This window comes from Lithobates pipiens, unplaced genomic scaffold, assembly GCF_037356315.1.
Source record: "Lithobates pipiens isolate NorthernLeopardFrog02 unplaced genomic scaffold, aLitPip1_a1.2 Scaffold_16, whole genome shotgun sequence".
Classification (NCBI taxonomy): Eukaryota; Metazoa; Chordata; class Amphibia; order Anura; family Ranidae; genus Lithobates; species Lithobates pipiens.
Window position 1 is genome coordinate 13,445,350 of NW_027507748.1, and position 26,747 is coordinate 13,472,096.

The following is a 26,747-nucleotide window of genomic DNA, read 5'->3' on the forward strand; positions in this document are numbered from 1 at the left end:
GCTGTGGAAGAGAATGAGATAAATCAGAAAATCAATGGGTGGTCTCTTCTTACCGCTTTAAGAATCTATCACCTGGTCAAGGATTGGTTCTTCAAAAAGAAATGGCCAAAGGGTTTTCTTTTCTGGCCTTTTAACCTCGAATGACCAAGCTTTGACCAGTTGATAGATTCATGAACAAGTCCAAAGAGACCACCATTGGTTTTCTGATGGATCTCTTTCTCTTCCATAGTAGCCGATATTGCCGATGGTTAGCAGAGGGACTTTATCCATGGGTTCTTTTGGTACTTGGGCTTGTTTCTTTGTTAGCTGTGGAAGAGAATGAGATAAATCAGAAAATCAATGGGTGGTCCCTTCTTACCGCTTTAAGAATCTATCACCTGGGCAAGGATTGGTTCTTCAAAAAGAAATGGCCAAAGGGTTTTCTTTTCTGGCCTTTTAACCTTGAAGGACCAAGCTTTGACCAGTTGATAGATTCATGAACAAGTCCAAAGAGACCACCATTGGTTTTCTGATGGATTTCTTTCTCTTCCATAGTAGCCAATATTGCCGATGGTTAGCAGAGGGACTTTATTCATGGGTTCTTTTGGTACTTGGGCTTGTTTCTTTGTTAGCTGTGGAAGAGAATGAGATAAATCAGAAAATCAATGGGTGGTCCCTTCTTACCGCTTTAAGAATCTATCACCTGGTCAAGGATTGGTTCTTCAAAAAGAAATGGCCAAAGGGTTTTCTTTTCTGGCCTTTTAACCTCGAAGGACCAAGCTTGACCAGTTGATAGATTCATGAACAAGTCCAAAGAGACCACCATTGGTTTTCTGTTGGATCTCTTTCTCCTCTATAGTAGCCGATATTGCTGATGGGTTCTTTTGGTACTTGTTCCCTCAAGACTATAAGGTTTAAAAGACAAGGACCTGCCCAGCTAGGAATTCCATCCACCAGGCTTTAGTAACTAGGGCAGTGATGGCGAACCTTGGCACCCCAGATGTTTTGGAACTACATTTCCCATGATGCTCCACTACACTGTAGAGTGCATGAGCATCATGGGAAATGTAGTTCCAAAACATCTGGGGTGCCAAGGTTCGCCATCACTGAACTAGGGGGTTAGACCTGCTGAGTTTGTCAGGGCTTGGTCCCTCAAATTCAATATTCCAATAATATAATTGTGTCCTGGCTGGTTTAGGCTCCGAGGAGTCAAAACTTGCCAGACCAAGAAACTTAGGTAATAATTCCCAAGGTATTGCCTCTTGGTCAGGCAAGGTACTAAGTCCAGAAAAGTGCTGTACTTTGGGACGTAAATACATTGGCCAGCTAGGATTGTAAGATCTGAGAGAGACATGGTAAGCCACTTGATTCATTTATGAATTAAGAAATGGAGAATGGCCAAGGTGGAGCTGGGGAAGAGGGCCACAGGCCTGAGCTTGAGGGATACACTGGTGAGTCCACTAGGTGGACCTCAAGATGGAGTTTGATGGAGAACTGAGAGGGGAACAGAGATACGGAATGAGCGGTCAGCATATTTCCCTTAATGCAGAATCCAATTAGTAACATTTAGAGGGGGCCATAGAGTTCCTTTACCTTCATTTTTAAAACATTGTTTAGGCTGTAACAGTCCCTCACCACATCAAGACCGAAGGAAGGCAGTGCTGCCAAAATGATACTAGAATGTCAGTCTTATGCCGCGTACACACGATCAGATTGTCCGGCGTACTTAGTCCGCCGAAACGCATTTCAGCGGACAATTCGATCGTGTGTGGGCTTCAGCGGACTTTTCCAGCGTGAAGTCCGGCGGACTAAGAAAGTATTTTTGCACTCCAATCTTCCCGTCGGACTTGGGTTTCAGCGGACAATACGTTCGTCAGTATGCTAGTACGGCGGACTAAGAATGACGCATGCTCAGAAGCAAGTACGAAAAAGGAAGCTATTGGCTACTGGCTATTGAACTTCCTTTTTCTAGTCCCGTCGTACGTGCTGTACGTCATCGCGCTAGCAAACGCCGGAATTTCTGTGTGTCCGTGTGTGGCCAAGTCCGTTCGGTAGAAAGTCCGCCAGACTATCCGCCGGATTGCTTGCCGGACTAAGTACGCCAGACAATTAGCTCGTGTGTACGCGGCATTTCCCATTATATGATGATAGATGACCCCCCCCCCCAACTAACAAAGATGGTGTCCTGTCAAAAACTACTCAAGGGATTTTGTATGGTCAATAGGTATGATTTCACTTCCTCAGAAGTTTTAACAATGTTACCATTAGATGGCAGCAAAGTCCCACTAATGGACAATCCCGGCAAGCACACGCTATAATCTAATTGGTGGGTCTCGGGTATGGTAAAGCCCAAATTCAGCCGAAAATGTTTTATGTTTTCATCTTCGGACGGCAGAGGCAAAGCTTAATTTTGTCTGCTTTTTTTTTTTTTTAATGTTCTGTAAAAAAAAAACATATAAAATAACAAAATGCCTTGTTTTGGCACATAACAGGTCCAGGATTGATGAAAAGAGCTTATGTAACCTTATGCCGCCTACACACGTAGCCGACTATCCGGCGGACTTTCCGAACGGGCTACTTGCCCACACACGGCACTTTTTCAGCAGACTAATACGGCGTACTAAGTCCGCCGGACTATCCGCCGTACTTTTGAAATGAACGGACTCGCCCACACACGCGGAGGAAAGTCCGCTCATTTTGAGCGCGTCTCCAGGTAGACGGGGCCAGCGAAGGAGGCGTCGCTGGCCCCGTCACCTGGTATGGACTTAAAGGGGAACCCCAACGCCGAAAAATAATCGGCGTGGGGGTCCCCCCCAGGTCCACATCAGACCCTTGTCCGAGCACGCTACCCGGCCAGCCAGGAAAGGGGGGACCCCCCACCTGAGCTGTACCAGGCCGCGTGCCCTCAACATGGGGGGGTGCCACCCCAAAGCACCTTGTCCCCATGTTGATGAGGACAAGGGACTCTTCCCGACAACCCTGGCCATTGGTTGTCGGGGTCTGCGGGCGGGGAGCTTATCGGAATCCGGGAGCCCCCTTCAATAAGGGGTCCCCCGGATACCGACCCCCACCCTGTGTGAATGAGTATGGGGTACAATGTCTTCTCGCCGGACTCCTCCGCTATCTTCTGCTAGCTCTTTTGCTCGGACAAGGGTCTGATGTGGACCTGGGGGGGACCCCCACGCCGATTTTTTCGGCGTTGGGGTTCCCCTTTAAGTCCATACCAGGTGACGGGGCCAGCGACGCCTGCTTCGCTGGCCCCGCCTATCTGGAGACGCGCTCAAAATGAGCGGACTTTTCTCCGCGCGGGAAAAGTCCGCTCATTTCAAAAGTATGGCGGACTGGCATACCAACGGCCGGATTGTCCGCCGAAATGCAAGTCTGACAGGAAGATTGGTGTGCAAAACTACTTTCTAAGTCCGCCGTACTTTTGGGTAAAAAAAGTCCGCCAGAGGCTACACACGGGGGGATTGCCCGGTGGACTTTTCCACCGGATTGTTTGATCGTGTGTACGTGGCATTAGGGGCCATTTAAAGGGATCTGCAACCCCTAAACTCCCTCTCTTGCCTTCCAATAGAGTGTGGTGAAAATGGCAAGATATCGCCCAAATCTTCACCGAAATTTCCCAAAAATTGGAAAACGTTCTATTTAGTTTGTTTGTAACATTAATATGAGTAATGTGATTAAATGACATATTTGATTAGTGTGTGTATTCTGCAGCCTTCTATAACAAAATAGGATGTGTTGTTGTTTGCCAATTTTTTTTTAACAGGGTTTTGGGCACAAAGCCATCCTGGACTGAAAACTTGGTGGAGGCGCTGCTGTACGCTGGAGAGGCGAACGTGGTGGTGATAGACTGGGTGACCGGCTCTACCGCCAAGTATAAACAGGCCGTGGAGAATGTGCCAAAGCTCACCATGCTGTTAGTGGCTCTTATAAACCGCTTTTTGGTGAGTAAAACTTGATGATGATGAAGTCCCATTGGTTTGAAAATGTTCACAAAGATAGAATTACTGTGGAACATGAAACAATATCTCACAAAAGTAAGTACACCCCTCAAATTTTTGTAAATCTTTTCTTCTATCTTTTCATGTGACAACACTGAAGAAATGACACTTGTCTACAATGTAAAGTAGTGAGTGTACAGCTTGTATAACAGTGTAAATTTCCTGTCCCCTCAAAATAACTCAACACACAGCCATTAATGTCTAAACCGCTGGCAAGTCGGTACACCCCTAAGCGAAAATGTCCAAATTGGGCCCAATTAGCCGTTTTCCACTCTCCGGTGTCATGTGACTCATTAGTGTTACAAGATCTCAGGTGTGAATGGGGAGCGGGTGTGTTAAATTTGGTGTTATCGCTCTCACTCTCTCATACTGGTCACTGGAAGTTTAACATGGCACCTCGTGGCAAAGAACTCTCTGAAGATCTGAAAAAAAGAATTGTTGCTCTACATAAAGATGGCCTAGGCTATAAGAAGATTGCCAAGACCCTGAAACTGAGCTGCAGCACGGTGGCCAAGACCATACAGCAGTATAACAGGACAGGTTCCCCTCAGAACAGGCCTCGCCATGGTTGACCAAAGAAGTTGAGGTCACGTGCTCAGCGTCATATCCAGAGGTTGTCTTTGGGAAATAGACGTATGAGTGCTGCCAGCATTGCTGCAGAGGTTGTAGGGGTGGGGGGGGGGTCAGCCTGTCAGTGCTCAGACCATACGCCGCACACTGCATCAAATTGGTCTGCATGGCTGTCGTCCCAGAAGGAAGCCTCTTCTAAAGATGATGCACAAGAAAAGCCCACAAACAGTTTTCTGAAGACAAGCAGACTAAGGACATAAATTACTGGAACCATGTCCTGTGGTCTGATGAGATCAAGATAAACGTATTTGGTGTCAGATGGTGACAAGCGTGTGTGGGGGCAACCAGGTGAGGAGGACAAAGACAAGTGTGTCTTGTCTACAGTCAGGCATGGTGGTGGGAGTGTCATGGTCTGGGGCTGCATGAGTGCTGCCGGCACAGGGGGGCTACAGATCGTTGAGGGGTCCATGAATGCCAACATGTACTGTGACATACTGAAGCAGAGCATGATCCCCTGCCTTCAGAGACTGGACCGCAGGGCAGTATTCCAACATGATAACCACCCCAAACACACCTCCAAGATGACCACTGCCTTGCTAAAGAATCTGAGGGTAAAGGTGATGGACTGGCCAAGCATGTCTCCAGACCTAGACCCTATTTATTATCTGTGGGACATCCTCAGACGGAAGGTGGAGGAGCGCAAGGTCTCCAACATCCACCAGCTCCGTGATGTCATCATGGGGGGGGGGGGGGGGCAAGAGGACTCCAGTGGTGACCTGTGAAGCTCTGGTGAACTCCATGTCCAAGAGAGTTAAGGCAGTGCTGGAAAATAATGGCGGCCACACAAAATATTGAAGCTTTGGACCCAATTTGGACATTTTCACTTAGGGGTGTACTGACTTTTGTTGCCAGTAGTTTAGACATTAATGGCTGTGTTTTGAGTTATTTTGAGGGGACGGCAAATTTACACTGTTATACAAGCTGTACACTCACTACTTTACATTGTAGACAAGTGTCATTTCTTCAGTGTTGTCACATGAAAAGAAAAGTTATACAAAAATGTGAGGGGTGTACTTACTTTTATGCGATACTGTATTTACTCATAATATTTAGCATTTTCTGTTGCCTCTACCCCACCAGTCCCACCAGCACTGGGACAGGTTTTTCTGGGGCTCAGAGCAAAGATGCAGAACTGCACCCCCGCTGTTAATGTATGCCATATTAATGTTTATGCTTACTGCCCTGTGTCCATTCTCTGACCCCTTGCTCAGCCGTGCCCAGGGCAGCTGACTCTCCTGCCCACCCCTTGTCCAGCCTCCTGCCCACAAGCTTTTACCTAATTGTGGCACTGTGCCTGTTTTGTAGGAGCTCGGATCCACCTTGGAGTCTCTCCACCTGATCGGGGTGTCTCTGGGGGCCCATGTGGCTGGATACATCGGCAGTCACTTTGGTGGCCGCATTGGATGGATCACAGGTAGGATAATATATAAAGTAATTCTGTGGAAAAATATGGCAGGGCGAAGAACTCAAGACAGGATGTGTCTGTAGTGGGATATTTTTCACCATCCAAATGGAATAGATATAGTTATAAAATGTAGTCACAAACTGAAAGGAGCCTCTGATGAGATGACTAGGATGCTCTATATTACAATTTGGAAATTATATTTTTAAAATCAGCTAAGACCAGAAAGATGTGGAGGACTTGACTTGTCTGTAAGGCTTCAATGCTCAGAAATGTCAACCAATCAGAAATGACTGGCAATATCCACATGACAAACTGTCCAACCAAAATGGTTGCCTGTCTCTGTCCTGTGGAAGGCTTCCAAGGTCTAAATGTGTCAATATGGCCACAAATCTACCATCACCACAAAGCCATCCAGACCATACATCCACTATGACCATACATCCACTATGACCATACATCCACTATGACCATACATCCACTATGACCATACATCCACTATGACCATACATCCACTATGACCATACATCCACTATGACCATACATCCACTATGACCACAAACCTACCATGACCACAAACCTACCATGACCATACAAGGTCACACATCTACCATGGCCACACACTTACCATGACTGTATACCCCCCATGGCCAGACAAGCATTATGACCAAACACCTATCCTGACCACACACCTGCCATGATCATACTCCTGCCATGACTAAACATCTATCATGACTACACACCAACCATGACCACACACCTGTCATGACCCTACTTCTACCGTGTCCACACACCTGTCATGACCACATTACTACCATGACTACACATCACCCATAACCACACACCTGTCATGACCACACACCTGTCATGACCATACTCCTACCGTGTCCACTCATCTGTCATGACCATATTCCTACCATGACTACACATCACCCATAACCACACACCTGCCATGACTATACTCCTGCCATGACCACACACCTCCCATGACCATACTCCTGCTATGACCAAACACATATCATGACTACACACCAACCATGACCACACACCTGCCATGATCATACTCATGCCATGACTAAACATCTATCATGACTACATGCCAACCGTGACCAAACACCTACTATGTCCACAAACCTGCCCTGACCATTCTCCTACCACATGTCCACACACCTGTCATGACCTTACTCCTACCATGACTACACACCTTCCATGACCATATTCCTACCATGACCATATACATGCCCTGACCATACTCCTACCATGTCCCCACACCTGTGATGACCATACTCATACCATGTCCACACACCTGTCATGACCATACTCATACCATGTCCACACACCTGTCATGACCATACTCCTACCATGTCCACACACCTGTGATGACCATACTCCTACCATGTCCACACACCTGTAATGACCATACTCCTACCATGTCCACACACCTGTCATGATCATATTCCTACCATAACTATACATCAAACATGACCACACACCTGCAATGACCATACTACTGCCATGACTAAACACCTATCATGACTGCACACCGACCGTGACCAAACACCTATCATGACTACACACCAACCATGACCACACACCTGCCATGACTATACTCCTGCCATGACCACACACCTCCCATGACCATACTCCTGCTATGACCAAACACATATCATGACTACACACCAACCATGACCACACACCTGCCATGATCATACTCATGCCATGACTAAACATCTATCATGACTACATGCCAACCGTGACCAAACACCTACTATGTCCACAAACCTGCCCTGACCATTCTCCTACCACATGTCCACACACCTGTCATGACCTTACTCCTACCATGACTACACACCTTCCATGACCATATTCCTACCATGACCACATACATGCCCTGACCATACTCCTACCATGTCCCCACACCTGTGATGACCATATTCATACCATGTCCACACACCTGTCATGACCATACTCCTACCATGTCCACACACCTGTCATGACCATACTCCTACCATGTCCACACACCTGTCATGACCATACTCCTACCATGTCCACACACCTGTGATGACCATACTCCTACCATGTCCACACACCTGTAATGACCATACTCCTACCATGTCCACACACCTGTCATGATCATATTCCTACCATAACTATACATCAAACATGACCACACACCTGCAATGACCATACTCCTGCCATGACTAAACACCTATCATGACTGCACACCAACCGTGACCAAACACCTATCATGACTACACACCAACCATGACCACACACCTGCCATGATCATACTCCTGCCATGACTAAACATCTATCATCACTACACACCAACCATGACCACACACCTGTCATGACCATACTCCTACCAGGACCAGACACCTGTCATGACCATACTCCTACCATGTCCACACACCTGCCATGATCATACTCCTGTCATGACCAAACACCTATCATGACCACACACCTGTCATGACCATACTCCTGTCATGACCACACACCTGTCATGACCATACTCCTGTCATGACCACACACCTGACATGACCATACTCCTTCCATGACCATACACCTACCATGACTACACTCCCACCATGACCACACTCCCACCATGACCACACTCCCACCATGACCACACTCCCACCATAACCATCATGGTATCCACCATGCTCTTAAATAACTGGCTGCATGCAGAGATCCTAAAAGCATCTAAAAAGTAAGCAATGCACTACTACATTACACTACACTACACTACGCTACACTTCACTACACTGCTCTACACTACACTACACTACGCTACACTTCACTACACTGCTCTACATGACACTACTTGTTAAGTATAAAATTGTGTACATTTTTTTTTGGCATCTTCTTTAGTTGCTTCATAATGAAAATACCCCAAAGGCTTCTTAGATTGATAGAATGTTTCTCTCTCAGGTCTGGACCCAGCAGCATACAAGTTCACAAATACCCACCCGGAGGACAGGCTGGACCCTGGAGATGCTCTGTTTGTGGATGCCGTTCACACTGATACAGACAGTAATTTTCCATTCATTCATCATTACAAGGACATACATACAGCATGAGGGGAGGCAAGAGCGAGCTGCTTACACTTTAAGGCAAAAGTAAATTGAAGGTTCAGATAGATAGATAGATAGATAGATAGATAGATAGATAGATAGATAGATAGATAGCCAAGGGAAATCCTCATGAAGGTCTCCTGGAGATATCTAACTGCCATTCCCTACCTTACCAATGCAAAATTTCTACAACATCTAACCAGCACTGACATGGACCATGTACAGCGGAACCTTGGTTAACGAGCAACGCGGTTAACAAGCGTTTTGAAAGACAAGCAACTTTTTTTTTTTAAACCCTGACTCGGTTTGCGAGTGTTGTCTTTTAAAGTGAGCAGAATTCAAGCTAATGGGGCGTGCAGTACCACATTTGGCCAGAGGTGCGGGGGTGCCGGTGACACTTGGAATGGTTCAGAGCCATTCGGAAATGTTCGGAAATACTTGGAATCACTTGGAAAAAATACTTAATACTCCATCCCCGAGTGTTTCCGAGCCTTTCCGAGGGTTTCTGAGTTCAGCAGAGCTGTCGCCGAGTATTTCCGAGGCTCTCTGGCGCCCCCCCCCCCCCACCTCTGGCCACATGAGGTATTGCATGCAATAGAAGTCAATGCAGAACAAATTATCTTTGTTTTCATTGACTTCTATGGGGAAACTCGCTTTGATATGCGAGTGCTTTGGATTACAAGCATTCTCCTGGAACGGATTATGCTCATAAACTGAGGTTCCATGTCTAAAACAACCCTTCTCTGGCTTAAAAAAAAATTCCAGAGTGTATCCTCAACTAAGGTCTCTTTCACACAATTGGCATGCTCAGACCCGCCTGTGTTTTTTATGCAGGTCCGAGCGGGCCACCTATTGACTTGTATGGGCAGGCGGTCCGCTGACTCCTGCCTGTCACCCGATCCGACAGGATCTGCTCAAAACAGACGGGTGGTGATACGTTCACCATCCATCCAGCGGATGGGATCAGATGAAAATGGATAGGCAGTCCGTTTTCATCTGATCTCCCCATAGAGGACAGAGGGGCTCTGACAAGTCAAGTCAAATCTTCAAGTCAAATCTTATTCATTCATGTAAAAAAGAGTGGTTTGGGAAAATATCACTTTATGGCCACTAGATGGAACAAATGGGTCTCTATTTCCTATGCTGATTAGCCCCATCTAGTGGCCACCATGCAGTATTTGACCTCCTCCCTTCATTATGTAGTAATCTCCTTCTTTGGCTTTCAAACAAACCGTCTTCCCGTTCATTCTTCTTTTTAGGCTTCGGTATTCGCATACCTGTGGGTCACATTGATTACTTCATTAATGGAGGCCGAGACCAGCCAGGCTGTCCACATATCGCCTCCAACCGTGAGTACTCCTCTACTCATCTAATCCGTACATTTATTACAGTATCTCCAGGGGCCCCGTCTGCACTATGTCATGCACTTGTGCCTGATCACGGCCTTATGACCTTGGTTATGATAACAGCTGGGCATGCGCATGTTGGTGTGTGCTCTGTTTCAAATGCAGCTTTATAAATTGACATACGTTCTTGGAACCAACATGTCTGGACAGTGTGGTCACCTGCTGACTCGACACCATCCACAGGCAGCTTAACTCTTCGTTATAAGGCAAGGATAGTCAATTTTACTTCCCACAAGTGTAGTAAGAAGGATGTTTTTCCAGTCTTTTAAAGTGAAAGAAGACAATGACTTTCCTGAGCCCTGTCTCTGAGAGTCTAGCTAGCACTGAACAAACTAGCAGTAAACAGGACGGGAGAACTGATGGAGATACCAAATCACATAAGTAAACAAGTTGTAGTGGCCCTAAACTACCACTAAATGTCAGTGTACCAATAAACAAACCAATAGTAACTTGATCAAGATCAATAAAACAAACACATAAGTGGGAGAGAACATTTTTTGCCCCCATGTATAAGCATACTCGTGTTTCAAGGGGGGTATTTAAACCCGTTCCCTTATGGCAGCCATTGTTCTGACTTCTTGAATGCTACCTTGTAAGAGTGCTTACCCTGACTTCTGCCATTTCTGTTGCTGACCCAGGTTGCCTGGCTGCCTGTATTTCCTGTTCTCGTTGCTAACCCTGCTCATTCCTGACTATCCTTACCTGCAGACTGTCTTGACCTCTGCCTAGAAATGTGATTATCCTTGTCTACTGCCTGCCTTCCACCTGGAAACATAGCTATCCTTGTCTACTGCCAGCCTTGCCCCCACCTATTAACTTGACTATCCTTGTCTACTGCCTGCCTTGACCTCTGCCTAGAAACATGACTATCCTTGTCCTTGTCTATTGCCTGCCTTGACCTCTGCCAAGAAACTTGACTCTCCTTGTCTATTGCTTGCCTTGACCCCTGCCTAGAAACTTGAATATCCTTGTCTATTGCCTGCCGTGACCTCTGCCTAGAAACATGACTATCCTTGTCTCCTGCCTGCCTTGACCCCTGCCTAGAAACTTGAATATCCTTGTCTATTGCCTGCTTTGACCTCTGCCTAGAAACTTTACTATCATTGTCTATTGCCTGCTTTGACCTCTGCCTAGAAACTTTACTATCATTGTCTATTGCCTGCTTTGACCTCTGCCTAGAAACCTGACTATCCTTTTCTACTGTCATCCTTGACCTCTGCCTAGAAACATGACTATCCTTGTCTACTGCCTGCCTAGATCTCTGCCTAGAAACTTGACTATCATTGTCTATTGTCATCTTTGACCCCTGCCTAGAAACTTGACTATCCTTGTCTATTGCCTGCCTTGACCTCTGCCTAGAAACATGACTATCCTTGTCTCCTGCCTGCCTTGACCCCTGCCTAGAAACTTGAATATCCTTGTCTATTGCCTGCTTTGACCTCTGCCTAGAAACTTTGCTATCATTGTCTATTGCCTGCTTTGACCTCTGCCTAGAAACCTGACTATCCTTTTCTACTGTCATCCTTGACCTCTGCCTAGAAACATGACTATCCTTGTCTACTGCCTGCCTAGACCTCTGCCTAGAAACTTGACTATCCTTATCTATTGCCTGCCTTGACCTCTGCCTAGAAACATGACTATCATTGTCTATTGTCATCTTTGACCCCTGCCTAGAAACTTGACTATCCTTGTCTATTGCCTGCCTTGACCTCTGCCTAGAAACATGAATATCCTTGTCTCCTGCCTGCCTTGACCCCTGCCTAGAAACTTGAATATCCTTGTCTATTGCCTGCTTTGACCTCTGCCTAGAAACTTTGCTATCATTGTCTATTGCTTGCTTTGACCTCTACCTAGAAACCTGACTATCCTTTTCTACTGTCATCCTTGACCTCTGCCTAGAAACATGACTATCCTTGTCTACTGCCTGCCTAGACCTCTGCCTAAAAACTTGACTATCATTCTCTCTTGCCTGCCTTGACCTCTGCCTAGAAACATGACTATCATTGTCTACTGTCATCCTTGACCTCTGCCTAGAAACTTGACTATCCTTTCTAATGCCTGCCTTGACCCCTGCCTAGAAACGTGATTATCCTTATCTATTGCCTGCCTTGACCTCTGCCTAGAAACCTGACTAGCCTTGTCTATTGTCATCCTTGACCCCTGCCTAGAAACTCGATTATCCTTGTCTATTGCCTGCCTTGACCTCTGCCTAGAAACATGACTATCCTTGTCTATTGTCATCCTTGACCCCTGCCTAGAAACGTTATTATCCTTATCTATTGCCTGCCTTGACTTCTGCCTAGAAACTTGACTATCCTTGTCTATTGCCTGCCTTGACCTCTGCCTAGAAACCTGACTATCCTTGTCTATTGTCATCCTTGACCCCTGCCTAGAAACGTGATTATCCTTATCTATTGCCTGCCTTGACCTCTGCCTAGAAACATGACTATCATTGTCTATTGTCATCCTTGACCTCTGCCTAGAAACTTGACTATCCTTGTCTAATGCCTGCCTTGACCCCTGCCTAGAAACTTGACTATCCTTGTCTATTGCCTGCCTTGACCTCTGCCTAGAAACATGACTATCATTGTCTATTGTCATCCTTGACCTCTGCCTAGAAACTTGACTATCCTTGTCTAATGCCTGCCTTGACCCCTGCCTAGAAACTTGACTATCCTTGTCTACTGCCTGCCTTGACCTCTGCCTAGAAACATGACTATTCTTTTCTACTGCTTGCCTTGACCTCCGCCTAGAAACTTGACTGTCCTTGTATACTGCCTGTCTTGACCTCTGTCTAGCAACTTGACTATCCTTATCGGCTTCCTGCCTCGACCTTTGCCTGAAAACCAACTAAGCTTATCTGCTGCCCGTCTCGACCTCCACCTGGACCTTACCTATCTGTTTTCCTGCATTATGTTTCCTCCTCGTAGCCTCCCTATTGGTGCTAGTCATTGGTGGGGCAACCCTAAGGGCTATGACCTAGTGGCATCTCACAGTAAAGTAGAGCAGTGGCCACTTGGTTTACCAGCCTCTTTCCCCTTACAGAGCGGGGAATACTAAGGCTTCATGCCTTGGGTGGGCCTGTGTCATCCATCAATGGTTAATATGTATCAATATTGTACCTTTTATATAATTTGGAGATATTTCCTGTAGGGACCAACCAGAATCCAGCTGTGTGGTTTGGGAAATGACATCTGACAACTGTTGGGGACACCACACTACTCCAGTTTTTCTAAACTATCTATATTGTCTTTATCAGCATACCAATATCTCATCTGTGACCACATGAGGTCAGTTGCCGTGTACATCAATGCGGTGCGTGGAAGGTGCTCCTTCATTGGTTTTCCATGCTCCACCTACAAGGAGTTCCAGGAAGGTCTTTGCGTGGATTGTGAGACCACAGAACTTTCATCTTGTCCCCGTTTAGGTACGTCATTCACACCGATGTGCTTCTCTTACCTTGTACCCATTGTGCTGAAGGAAATCTGGATTAATTTGTAGATAAATATGGCAAGGGATGGCTGGAATTAGGAGTCTTCATTCTGCCCACATTTCAGTGAGAATCAGAAAATTTTGGTAAAATTTGCTACTCGGTCAAATATGGTGATTGTTGTTGGTTTTAATGCTGAACCCCACAGCAAAATACAAACAGATTAAATACATACTGTATATGGGAGCTCTGTTACCCGTCAATGGATTTGTATTTTTGTCCCTCCAGTCCTGAGATTTACACAGCTCTGCCACACAGCACAGCCCTGTTTGGAACAGGACCTGATCTTTCTCTGCTGCAGTTTGATATCACTTACAAGAGTTGTAAGTGACCCTGTGACTGGACAGCGAAAGGAGAAGGAGCAGATAGATGGGTTCATCTCTTTGTCACTCTGCTCTCTCTTCCTATCAGCATGTACCTCAGCACATGAGCACTGCAGCTTAACTTGTTTTTGCACCAAAAAAACTAAACTCTTACAGTAACCCTAAGCATGGTCCTAACTAGTAGCGGCTGGTGCTCAATTTTCGTGGGCTGCCCCCCCCCCCCCAGCTAGCCAACTACCCCAGCAGGCAGCCAACCACATAACCTATCCACACCCCCCCCCCCCCCAGCTGGCGCTCGCTCGATCGATTGCAGCTCTCCTCCGTCACTCGTTCGATCACCTCCCGTCGCCTGTCAGGCCACCCAAGAGCTCCTGCACTTACCTCATCCAGCTGACGGCTCCCCCCCCTTACGTCTCCTCCCGAGTCCCAGTGGTTGGTTGCTTCTCATCCCAGCCAATCAGGAGTTAGGACTCACGGCCAAACGGGTGTTTGGGTCTTAGGATTCCCAGCTAATCAGGACTCAGGACCCGCTTCCTGATTGGCCGGGAGCAGCGGTCCCAGCAGTTACATTGAGCTCCAGCTCTGTTGCTTGCCACTACCGCTGCTGATCCCTCCTTTCTCAGGTAGATGCTGTAGGAAGGAGCCTGGCCCAGCTTCTCCTCCCCAGGCCCAAGCAAGGGAATCAATGCGTCTGGCGCCCGGCATGTAGATTAGGGGCCGGGCGCATGGATTAGGGGGCGCCACTGGTCCTAACAGTAACCTTGAACCTTACCAGATCCTTAAGCCTTTCTTTCTTAACAAAGTCATGTGATCACCACATGGGTCATGGGGTCTGCTGTGGCTCTGTTTATCATTATGAGCCAATGCTGCATGCTGAAAATAAAGGTTAATTTTAAGGGAAATTTGGGGTAGGAAAAATTTGTAATTTCACTATGAAATCAAGCTCATCCCTGAAGTGGGATTTTGTAATTCTGTAAAAGACACAATAATGCAAAGAAAGTCAACACAATACTTGTGGATGAGTTGTGGACACTGGATGTTCTCAACACAACCAAAAAACATCTTCAAGGTACACAGTGTTTCCTGTCCCTCTTCTGCTCCCCCCTTGCACTTGCTGGCAATTCATACCTCCCAAAATGACAGGCGGGAGGCAAGTCGAGAGGTCTGACACAGTGTTTGTAAACATTGATCAGACATAAATCTAGAGCGATACAAATAACCAGGGCCATCTCTAATATTGACCCTGAACAAACATTTTCTTGGGCCCTTCCGAATCCGCTTATCAACTATTTGCGGGCAGTGGGGGCTCAAGGGCCAGCTGCTTTGGGCCCCACAATAATGACTGGGCCCCCGGGCAGCTTCCCTTTTCGCCCTGCGCTAAAGATGGCCCCTGAAAGTAACATTGTTAATAAAACATTGATCAGACAGGAGATAGAGAGGTACACAGTAACATTTTTTATAAAGATTGATCAGACGTGAGATAGAGAGATACAAAGTAACATTTCATTCATCCACAGATCAAAAAAACTAGATTCTGTCTGCATATGATGTTAGTTAAAGCAATCTGACAAATAGAAAAAAAATCTTAATTTTTAACCCCTAAGGCCCCTTTCACACTTGTGAGACTTGTCCTGCGACTCCAAAGTTGCATGACAAGTCATACCTCGTGATTTCCAATGAGTACCGTCCAGATCAAGTCGCAGTGACTTCAAAGTAGACCTGAACTTTGATGTGACTTGAGGTCCTCAGACCTCCAGAATACACAGGCATTGCTTCAAGTCACGGCAAAGTCACACAAGTATGAAAGGGGCCTTATTCAAATTTTGCTATAGTTTTTATCAGAACCAATTGCGGCTGGTGGTTTTTTTTGGGGGGGGCTGCACTGTTTGCCGTGGTCTGGTTGGTCAGGTCCAGAGCACTTACCCCATCTATGGCAGGCAGCACTTCACCTGGGCGACAGGCAGTGGGCATCACCGTGGCTTCCCCTGCACTCCACAGGCATCATGGCGGCTTCCCCTTCCCCTGCACTCCACAGGCATCATGGCGGCTTCCCCTTCCCCTGCACTCCACAGGCATCATGGCGGCTTCCCCTTCCCCTGCTCTCCATGGGCATAATGGCGGCTTCCCCTTCCCCTGCTCTCCACGGGCATCACAGAGATTTCCCCTGCACTCCACGGGCATCACGGCGGCTTCCCTTTCCCCTGTACTTCACGGGCATCACGGCATCATGGCGGCTTCCCCTTTCCCTGCTCTCCAAAGAGATTTCCCTTTCCCCTGCACTCCATCGGCATTACAGTGGCTTCCCTTTCCCCTGCACTCCACAGGCATTATGGCGGCTTCCCCTTTCCCTGCTCTCCATGGGCATCACAGAGATTTCCCCTTCCCCTGCACTCCACGGGCATCATGGCGTCTTCCCTTTCCCCTGTACTTCATGGGCATCACGGCATCATGGCGGCTTCCCCTTCCCCTGCACTCCACAGGCATCATGGCGGCTTCCCCTTCCCCTGCACTCCACAGGCATCATGGCGGCTTCCCCTTCCCCTGCACTCCACAGGCATCATGGCGGCTTCCCCTTCCCCTGCACTCCACAGGAATCATGGTGGCTTCCTCTTTCCCTGCTCTCCACGGGCATCACAGAGATTTCGCCTTCCCCTGCACTTCACGGGCATCACGGCATCATGGCGGCTTCCCCTTTCCCTGCTCTCCACGGGCATCAAAGAGATTTTCCCTTCCCCTGCACTCCATAGGCATCACAGTGGCTTCCCTTCCCCTGCACTCCACGGGCATCATGGCGGCTTCCCCTTTCCCTGCTCTCCACAGGCATAATGGCGGCTTCCCCTTCCCCTGCTCTCCACGGGCATCACAGAGATTTCCCCTTCACCTGCACTCCACGGGCATCATGGCGACTTCCCTTTCCCTTGTACTTCATGGGCATCATGGCGGCTTCCCCTTTCCCTGCTCTCCACGGGCATCAAAGAGATTTCCCTTTCCCCTGCACTCCATAGGCATCACAGTGGCTTCCCTTTCCCCTGAACTCCACAGGCATTCTGGCGGCTTCCCCTTTCCCTGCACTCCACGGGCATCACGGCGGCTTCCCTTTCCCCTGTACTTCATGGGCATCACGGCATCATGGTGGCTTCCCCTTTCCCTGCTCTCCATGGGCATCACAGCAGATTCCCCTTCCCCTGAACTTCATGGGCATTACCCCACAGCGAATAGTGAATATTCCCTATTTTAACACACCTGGGTGGGCTTGTAGCGCAGTGCTCTGCACCACGAGCCCATCCTATTTTAAAGCCTATTAGAGCCTCTGGCCCTAATCAGATGATTCAAAAAAACACCCCAACCCCGTTGTAATTCATGCATCCGGCGTCCTGCATGGGGGTCAGACCCATGGATTGGGGGGGGTGCCTGGGCGCCTCTAATGGATAGGCGACCCCTAATCAGAACCATAATTGTGGTGACATTTTAAAAAGGAGCAAATAATAGAATAAAGAAATATAAACACCTATTAGGTTTGTATTGCTGTCGGAGCCCCCATTAGGGAGATCCCCCCCTCTCTATTTCTCCTGTTTACCATTATCATTGAAAGTGAAAGTAAAAGAAAATCCCAACTTTTGGGTTGTCCCCAGATCAGAAATAGAGGGGAAATCTTCCAATGGGGACACCAGTCCTGGTGACCTTGAGGACCCCCAAGGGCTTCCCCTAATTTGCAAGAATTTCCTCTCACTTCCTGTTTTGGCTATGGGACAGGAAGTGAAGGTAAATCTCCCTAATGGAACACAGATGGACAAAAAAAAATGGAATGTTTTGCCTTTAGTTCTACTTTAAGTAATTATAAAGTTATCACCAAATAAACAGGCCCATAGCAGAAATGTAATAATTGCTCTCTGGTTAACGTTTGAGTATATTTTTCATGTCAGGATTTCTCAGTGAATGTGATGTTGATCCATCTTGATAAAGATATTTTTATTTTCCGGGTGTAGGGAGGAAGGACGCTCTAATTATTCCAGGAGAATTTGTAATTCACGACACGACATCTGAATCACAAAACTACACCAGTACAGTCAGCTACAAGACCCAGCAACCTCCCAAAGATATTCTGCTTTTCCTGCTCACCACCCCGGCGGAGCCATACTGCGGTAAGTGTCGGTGACTACCAAACCCCAGGACCATAAATACCTGAAGGATTAGTAGAGGGACTACTATAAAAGGGGACTGGCAGCAGGGCCGGTGCTACCACTAGGCAAACTAGGCAGCTACCTAGGGCGCAAGGTTGCCACTGGTGTTCCTACTCTTTTCTCTCTGCAGCAAGCAACTAAGTCTTAGTATCAGCAGGCAGAGAACTGTGTCTGTGTCCCAACTCCTGAATTAATGGAAGCAAGCAAACATTCATTGGTAGGCTGTATTGATGGGTGCTGGTGAGGCTGCATTTGATGGATGCTGGTGAGCCTGCAATTGATGGGTGCTTCATTAAAAAGGTGGGGTATACATGGGCAGGGCAAAGGGGATGGAGTCAGGGGTGGAGCCTGGGGGGGGGGGGGGAGCAGCAAAATTAGGTTTCGCCTAGGGTGTCAAAAATCCTTGCACCAGCCCTGACTGGCAGACATCTTCAGGCGACCTTAATGAGGTTTACCCTTGACTGTCTATCTATTCAATCTATTGTTCTGTCTGTTTTCTATGAAGTCAATATTGTTTTTACTTTTTACTATATATTCTGGGTTAAAAAATATTGTTTTTACTTTTTACATTACATTCTGGGTTAATGTGGGCTGAGGACTGTATGGGGAGATTATTGAGCTGTGGGTGAAGTATGTGACACATAAAAGTTCTGCTGTGGATTATAATGACACATGTCTGTGTTGTCCCCTCTCTGCGTTGTTTGCTAAATTATTATTATTATTATTATTAATAATTAAAAATAAAACACAATATGCTTTATATATGCTTCTTCTATACACTGAGCTGAGATCATGCCTTGTGTTCTATCTATACAATGGATTGAGATCGTGGCTTGTCTACTCTCCAAACATTGAGCTGAGATCATGGCTTGTCTTCTACCTATACATTGAGCTGAGATCATGGTTGGCCTTCTATCTATATACTGAGCTGAGATCATGGTTGGCCTTCTATCTATATACTGAGCTGAGATCATGGTTGGCCTTCTATCTATATACTGAGCTGAGATCATGGTTGGCCTTCTATCTATATACTGAGCTGAGATCATGGTTGGCCTTCTATCTATATACTGAGCTGAGATCATGGTTGGCCTTCTATCTATATACTGAGCTGAGATCATGGTTGGCCTTCTATCTATATACTGAGCTGAGATCATGGTTGGCCTTCTATCTATATACTGAGCTGAGATCATGGTTGGCCTTCTATCTATATACTGAGCTGAGATCATGGTTGGCCTTCTATCTATATACTGAGCTGGGATCATGGTTGGCCTTCTATCTATATACTGAGCTGAGATCATGGTTGGCCTTCTATCTATATACTGAGCTGAGATCATGGTTGGCCTTCTATCTATATACTGAGCTGAGATCATGGTTGGCCTTCTATCTATATACTGAGCTGAGATCATGGTTGGCCTTCTATCTATATACTGAGCTGAGATCATGGTTGGCCTTCTATCTATATACTGAGCTGAGATCATGGTTGGCCTTCTATCTATATACTGAGCTGGTATCATGGTTGGCCTTCTATCTATATACTGAGCTGAGATCATGGTTGGCCTTCTTTTTTTTTTTTTTTTCCAAATATTTTATTGAATAAAGAAGAGGGTACAGAAACAGTAAGCATACATGAAGATATATAATAATCAAAAAAGGAACACAGATTGGTATGGCCCGTATAGAACAAAGATAATACGGGGCAAATTACAATGCGAAATGGAGTTTAGTATTGCATTAATAACAGCACATAGATAGGAAATAACAAGCATACTTGTGTAATGGGGTCTAGTCGGTATAAGTTATGAGGACCAAGAAGAGTCAGCTTGTCGAGGTTCTCATCAGATAGATCTCAGGGGGCGGGGCCAAGCTAGTGGTATGAAGGGGGGTGAATCATCTATATTCAATGCATGGAGCATAAAGTAGTACCCGTAACGAGGATAGGGATGGGGTGGGCGGGAAGGGGAAAGACAGAGGGGTAGTAGGGGTTAGGAAGGAGGGGGGGGGGGGATAAAGGATCCGTTCACCGATGTTCTCCTTGGCAAAAACGGGGCATATAGAAACGCACAGTGGCATGCAGTAGGTCAGGTCTTTTGTGGCTTGGGTCCGGACAAAATTGGCAACATGTAAATAAAGGAGAGATATGAGAAACGGTCAATCATGGCATGAGTAACAGGGTAGATTAGATGTGTATGGGTCTTAGTGGTAGTGCCTGAAGGAGCAGCGGAGGGTGAAACAGGGTTCGGCGAATTATACTAAGTGACTTTGTATGCGGATATATTCGGGTGTAGTTTTAAAGTGTTTCCAACACGCCCATTTTGTGTTATATTTGGCAGGGGTATCTCTTGCTATGTGGATTAATTCCTCCATTTCTGAAATTCTGTTTATTCTATGGAGCCAGTCTTTAATAGAAGGGACAGTCTGAGACTTCCAGTGGGTCGGTATGCATTGTTTGGCTGCATTGATCAGGTGGATAGTTATTGATTTACGATAGGACGTTTGTGGCAGAGTAGTGTGATGTAGCAGGAATTGGGCCGGTGTATATGGTAGTTCGTAGGTCGTAATGTCCTTAATCAATTTATGGATAGACCTCCAGAAGGGTTGGAGCAGGGGGCAGGACCACCAGACGTGAAGTAATGTACCTCTATGTTGGTGACACCGCCAGCAACAGTCCGGGACAGAGGGGTCCCATTTGTGTAGTCTGTCTGGTGTTCTATACCATCTCGCTAGTATTTTGTAGCCGTTTTCCTGAGTGGAAACGTTTACAGAGCCTTTGTGGATATTGAAGAGGGCTCTTTCCCAATCTTCTGTCGTAAGGGTGACATCCAAATCTTTCTCCCACGAGGAGCAAAACTTGGAGGTTGTGACATCGTGATCCCGGAACAATAGGGAGTGCGTCTGGGATATAAGATGTGATAAGGGTGTAGTCGAAGAGCATAGGGTCTCATAGGGCGTTAGTTCACGGGAGCAGTCTGTTTTTTTCCTTATTGACTGTAGGTAGTGGGTGATTTGTTGGAATGTCCAGGTTGGTATAGGTGGTTTTTGCATAATAGTAGCTATTTGGGCTCGTGTCAGTGGGTATCCGTTCTTGTAAAAGTGTTGCATTAGAATTTGTGGTTGTGACCAGTGTGCTTGAAGAAAAGTTTGGTGTGATCCCGGTTGGAAGTCGGGGTTCAGGTTCAGTGGTGTCAATGGCCCCGGGATGGTAGAGAGGGTGGTGTGTGCGCACTGTTTCCTGAAGCAGTGTAGTGTTGGAGCTAGGAGTGGGTGCGTTTCTGATTTCCTTGATGCTAAGAGAGGACTGGATCCATGGTAAAGATCTAAGTGGAAGGGACGTGAATGAGGATTCTAAGTGTACCCAGTCTTTGTTATTTGTGTGGATATTCCAGTCTATGATCCTTGTCAGATGTACTGCTTTGTGGTAATTAGAGAGATCTGGGAGTCCTATGCCACCGAGGTGTTTGGGCAAGGATAGTTGGTCATATTTGATTCTGGGTCTGTGGGAACTCCAGAGGAATCTGGTACACATGCTTCTGTAAGATCTGAATAGAGTTTGGGGGAGGTGTATCGGCAAAGCCTGAAGGGTGTAAAGGATTCTTGGGAGTACGTTCATTTTTAATATTGCGGCTCTACCAAACCAGGAAAATGTCGGCTTGTCCCAACGTTTCAGGTCAAGCGTGAGTTGTCGTATCAGGGGTAAATAGTTCCGTGCGTAAAGATCTGACAGGTCCGTTGTAATTTTTATACCTAAGTAGGTGATGTGGTCTTCCTGCCAGTGAAATGGGAAGTTGGCTTTACAGAGGGTGACGTCGTCTGAGGGAAGGGAAATATTGAGGGCATAGGACTTGGTAAAATTTATCTTGAGGTTGGATAAATGGTTGAAATTTCGAAATTCTTGCAGGAGAATTGGAATTGTGGTATGGGGTTGTGTTAGGAATAGTAGGATGTCGTCAGCAAATGCAGCCAGTTTGTATTCCTTAACTTTAGTTTGGATACCTTTTATGTCAGGGTTTTGTCGTATACTATTCAAAAGCGGTTCTAAGGTAAGTATGAAGAGGATGGGGGATAGTGGGCATCCCTGTCTAGTTCCATTGCGTATGGGGAAGGCATTCGACAGGGTGTTATTAACCCTGACTTTGGCCGTGGGATTGAGGTAGAGTGATTGAATGAAAGTAGTTAATCTAGGTCCGAGGCCAATGGTTTGTAGGACAGCTTGCATGTAATCCCATGCCACCCTGTCGAATGCCTTCTCCGCATCTAAGGACAGGAAGAAACCCTTTTGTTTAGAGCTTGAGATGAGGTGATGTAGGTTAATGGCTTTAATGGTATTGTCCCTGGCTTCTCGGCCAGGGACAAACCCTACCTGGTCGTTTTTAATGAGGATGGGTAACAGGGGAAGGAGTCTATTGGGCAATATTTTCGCGAAGATTTTGATGTCTGCATTCAATAGGGAAATAGGTCTATAATTGGCAGCTTGTGTGGGATCTTTGTCTTCTTTAGGGATCACCACGATGTGAGCCTCAAGCATATCAGCATTGAGATCACTGGAGGTGGAGAGGGAGTTGAAGGCTTTCCTAAAAGGGAGTTGTAGAATGTCAGAGAAGGCTTTGTAGTAAATCGATGATAGTCCATCCGGACCAGGGCTTTTACCAGACTTAGTTTGCTTGAGTGCTGTATCCCATTCTAATTTTGAGATAGGGCTATCAAGTTCCTGAAGTGTTTCTGTTGATGGAAGTTGAGGACAGTATTTGTGCAGGAATGTCGCAATGTCCCGAATTCTGGCCATGGTTGGCCTTCTATCTATATACTGAGCTGAGATCATGGTTGGCCTTCTATCTATATACTGAGCTGAGATCATGGTTGGCCTTCTATCTATATACTGAGCTGAGATCATGGTTGGCCTTCTATCTATATACTGAGCTGAGATCATGGCTTGTCTTCTATCAATACATTGAGTCAAAATCATGGCTTGTCTTCTATCTATACATTGAGTAGAAATTGTGGCTTGTCTTCTCTCCATACATTGAGCTGAGATCATGATGTATCTTCTATCTATGCACTGAGATCATGGCTTGTCTTCTATCGATACATTGAGCAGACATCATGACTTGTCTTCTTCTACCTACCGTATATACTCGAGTATAAGCCGAGATTTTCAGCCTCTTTTTTGAGGCTGAAAGTGCCCCCCTCGGCTTATACTCGAGTCATCGCCGTCTGCCTGCCCGATCAGCGTATCGAGCAGACAGACGGCGGCCATTCTACTATTCAAAAGCCGCGCCTCCCTCTCTGTGATAGGCGGAACACTCAATTTCCCAGCAGTCAGTGTTCCGCCTATCACGGACATCCGCTCATTCTCATACTATGGACGAGGATGAGAGGATGTCCGTGATAGGCGGAACACTGACTGCTGGGAAATTGAGTGTTCCGCCTATCACAGAGAGGGAGGCGCGGCTTTTGAACAGAGGAATGGCCGCCGTCTGCCAGGAGGAGAGCGTGGCACACAGAGAGGCTGCAGATTGGCACAGGTAGGCAGGGATGGACGGACAGCACAGCACAGCGACGGACGGGACACAGGGACACAGCGACGGACGGGACACAGCGACGGACGGGACACAGCGATGGACAGGACACAGGGACACAGCGACGGACGGGACACAGCGACGGACGGGACACATGGATGGACACAGGGATGGACACAGGGACGGACACAGGGACACAGGGATGGACACAGGGACACAGGGATGGACACAGGGATGGACACAGGGACGGACACAGGGACACAGGGATGGACACAGGGACACAGGGATGGACACAGGGATGGACACAGGGACACAGGGATGGACACAGGGACACAGAGACAGAAGGGACACAGGGACAGAAGGGACACAGGGACAGAAGGGACACAGGGACAGAAGGGACACAGGAATGGACACAGGGATGGACGGGACACAGGGATGTCTCACCCTCGGCTTATACACGAGTCAATAAGTTTCCCAGTTTTTTGGGGGTAAATTGGGGGCCTCGGCTTATACTCGAGTATATACGGTATATATTGAGCTGAGATCATGGCTTGTCTTCTATCTATACATTGAGCTGAGATCATGGCTGGTTTTCTACCTATATATTGAGCTGATATCATGGCTTGTCTTTTATCTATACATTGAGTAGAAATTGTGGCTTGTCTTCTTGACCTGAGATCATGGCTTGTCTTCTCTCCATACATTGACCTGAGATCATGGCTTGTCTTCTCTCCATACATTGACCTGAGATCATGGCTTGTCTTCTACCTATACATTTAGTCTAAATTGTGCCTTATCGTCTATCTATGCACTGAGCAGAGATCATGACTCTTCTTCTACCTACCGTATTTATCGGTGTATAACACGCACCCCAAGTTTAGGAGGGAATTTTAAAGAAAAAAACTTACATTTAAATGCCCATCAATGCAGCCTTGTCAGTGATTTTCAGCCTTGCATTGCATTGCAGCCTTGTCAGTCATTTTCAGCCTTCCACTGCAGCCATGTCAGTCATTTGCAGCCTTGTCAGTTTCTTTTGCAGGCTTTCCGTTTAAAAATGGCGCCGACGAGATACAGAGCCTGTGTATCTCGGTGGCGCTCAGTAGCTCTCAGCCATTCTCGGCTATTTTCGGCCGTTCTCGGCGGCTTCCGAAAGCCGATGGCCAAAAATAGCCAAGAGCAGCCGAATATAGCCAAAAGCTGCCGAGACCGTCAGAAAAGGCAGAAGAGCTCGCAATTGACGGGGGATTGGCGTATAACATGCACCCACGATTTCCCCCTGATTTTAAAGAGAAAAAATTGCATGTTATACGCCAATAAATACGGTATATATTGAGCTGAGATCGCGGCTTGTCTTCTATCTATACATTGAGCTGATATCATGGCTTGTCTTCTATCTATACATTGAGTAGAAATTGTGGCTTGTCTTCTATCTATACATTGAGCAGAGATCATGACTTGTCTTCTTCTACCTACCGTATTTATCGGCGTATAACACGCACCCCAAGTTTAGGAGGGAATTTAAAAAAAAAAAACTTTTAGGAGGGAAGTTTAAGGAAAAAATGCAGCCTTGTCATTGTCATTTGCAGCCTTCCATTGCAGCCTTCCATGTCATTAGCAGCCTTCCATTGCAGCCATGTCAGTCATTTGCAGCCTTGTCAGTTTCTTTTGCAGGCTTTCCGTTTAAAAATGGCGCCGCCGAGATACAGAGCGGATGTCCTGTGTATCTCGGCGGCACTCGGTAGCTCTTGCCCATTCTCGGCTATTTTTGGCTGCACTCGGCCATTCTTGGCTATTTTCGGCTGTTCTCTGCAACTTCCGAAAGCCGCAGAGAATGGCTGAAAATAGCAGAGAATGGCCGAGACCGGCAGAAGAGCTCACAATCGGCGGGGGGATCGGCGTATAACATGCACCCACGATTTCCCCCTGATTTTTAGGGGAAAAAACGCGCGTTATACGCCGATAAATACGGTATATATTGAGCTGAGATCATGGCCCGTCTTCTATCTGTACATTGAGCTGAGATCATGGCCCGTCTTCTATCTGTACATTGAGCTGAGATCATGGATTATCTTCTATCTATACATTGAGTAGAAATCGTGTCTTGTCTTCTCTCCATACATTGAGCTGAGATCATGGCTTGTCTTCTATTTATACAATGGATTGAGATCATGGCTTGTCCTCTCTATACATTGAGCTTGGACCATGGCTTTCTTTGTATCTATTAGGGATGAGCTTCGTGTTCGAGTCGAACATACGCTCGACTCGAACATCGTCTGTTCGCCCGTTCGGCGAATTCCGAACGTTATGGGCCGTTCGCGCCAAATTCGTGTGGCGCTCACGGACCACAATGCACTGCGATGGCGCAGTGCATTGCTAGCTCATGATTGGCCAAGCATGCACTGTGACCCCACATGCTTGGCCAATCACAGTGCTGGCAGCGGGGAGAGCCATTATTGGCCACAGGCAGGATCCCTTTGGCCAATCATAGCTCAGGCTGTGTAGTACACGCCCCACACTATATAAGGCCGCCAGCGCGGCGGCCTTGTGTAGTGTGTCGGCATCTGTAGCAGTTAATGGGTGTTCTGTGTACCTTCAACACAGTATACACCGATCGTTATCGGCCGATTTTTCGCTCTTGCTCTTCTGTAGTGGTTGTTACCCTGACCGCAGTATACACCGCTATATTCACCTATATAGCTAGCGATATATCTATCTTTTATAATAGAGCTTGCAGTCAGTGTT

The 26,747-nt window shown here is 46.8% G+C and overlaps 1 protein-coding gene across 2 annotated transcripts in view; it reads left to right on the top strand.

The window, feature by feature from the left end:
* Positions 1–26,747, top strand: part of LOC143981605 (phospholipase A1 member A-like) — a 40,170-nt gene that overhangs the window by 7,332 nt on the left and 6,091 nt on the right. The window contains exons 3-8 of one of the 2 annotated variants that reach the window (XM_077479587.1): positions 3,752–3,929; positions 5,922–6,030; positions 8,950–9,051; positions 10,352–10,441; positions 13,758–13,925; positions 18,298–18,453. In XM_077479587.1, coding sequence (XP_077335713.1) covers positions 3,752–3,929; positions 5,922–6,030; positions 8,950–9,051; positions 10,352–10,441; positions 13,758–13,925; positions 18,298–18,453 — 803 coding nt within the window. The remainder of the gene's footprint in view (positions 1–3,751; positions 3,930–5,921; positions 6,031–8,949; positions 9,052–10,351; positions 10,442–13,757; positions 13,926–18,297; positions 18,454–26,747) is intronic. The other variant, XM_077479588.1, reaches the window with a different exon arrangement.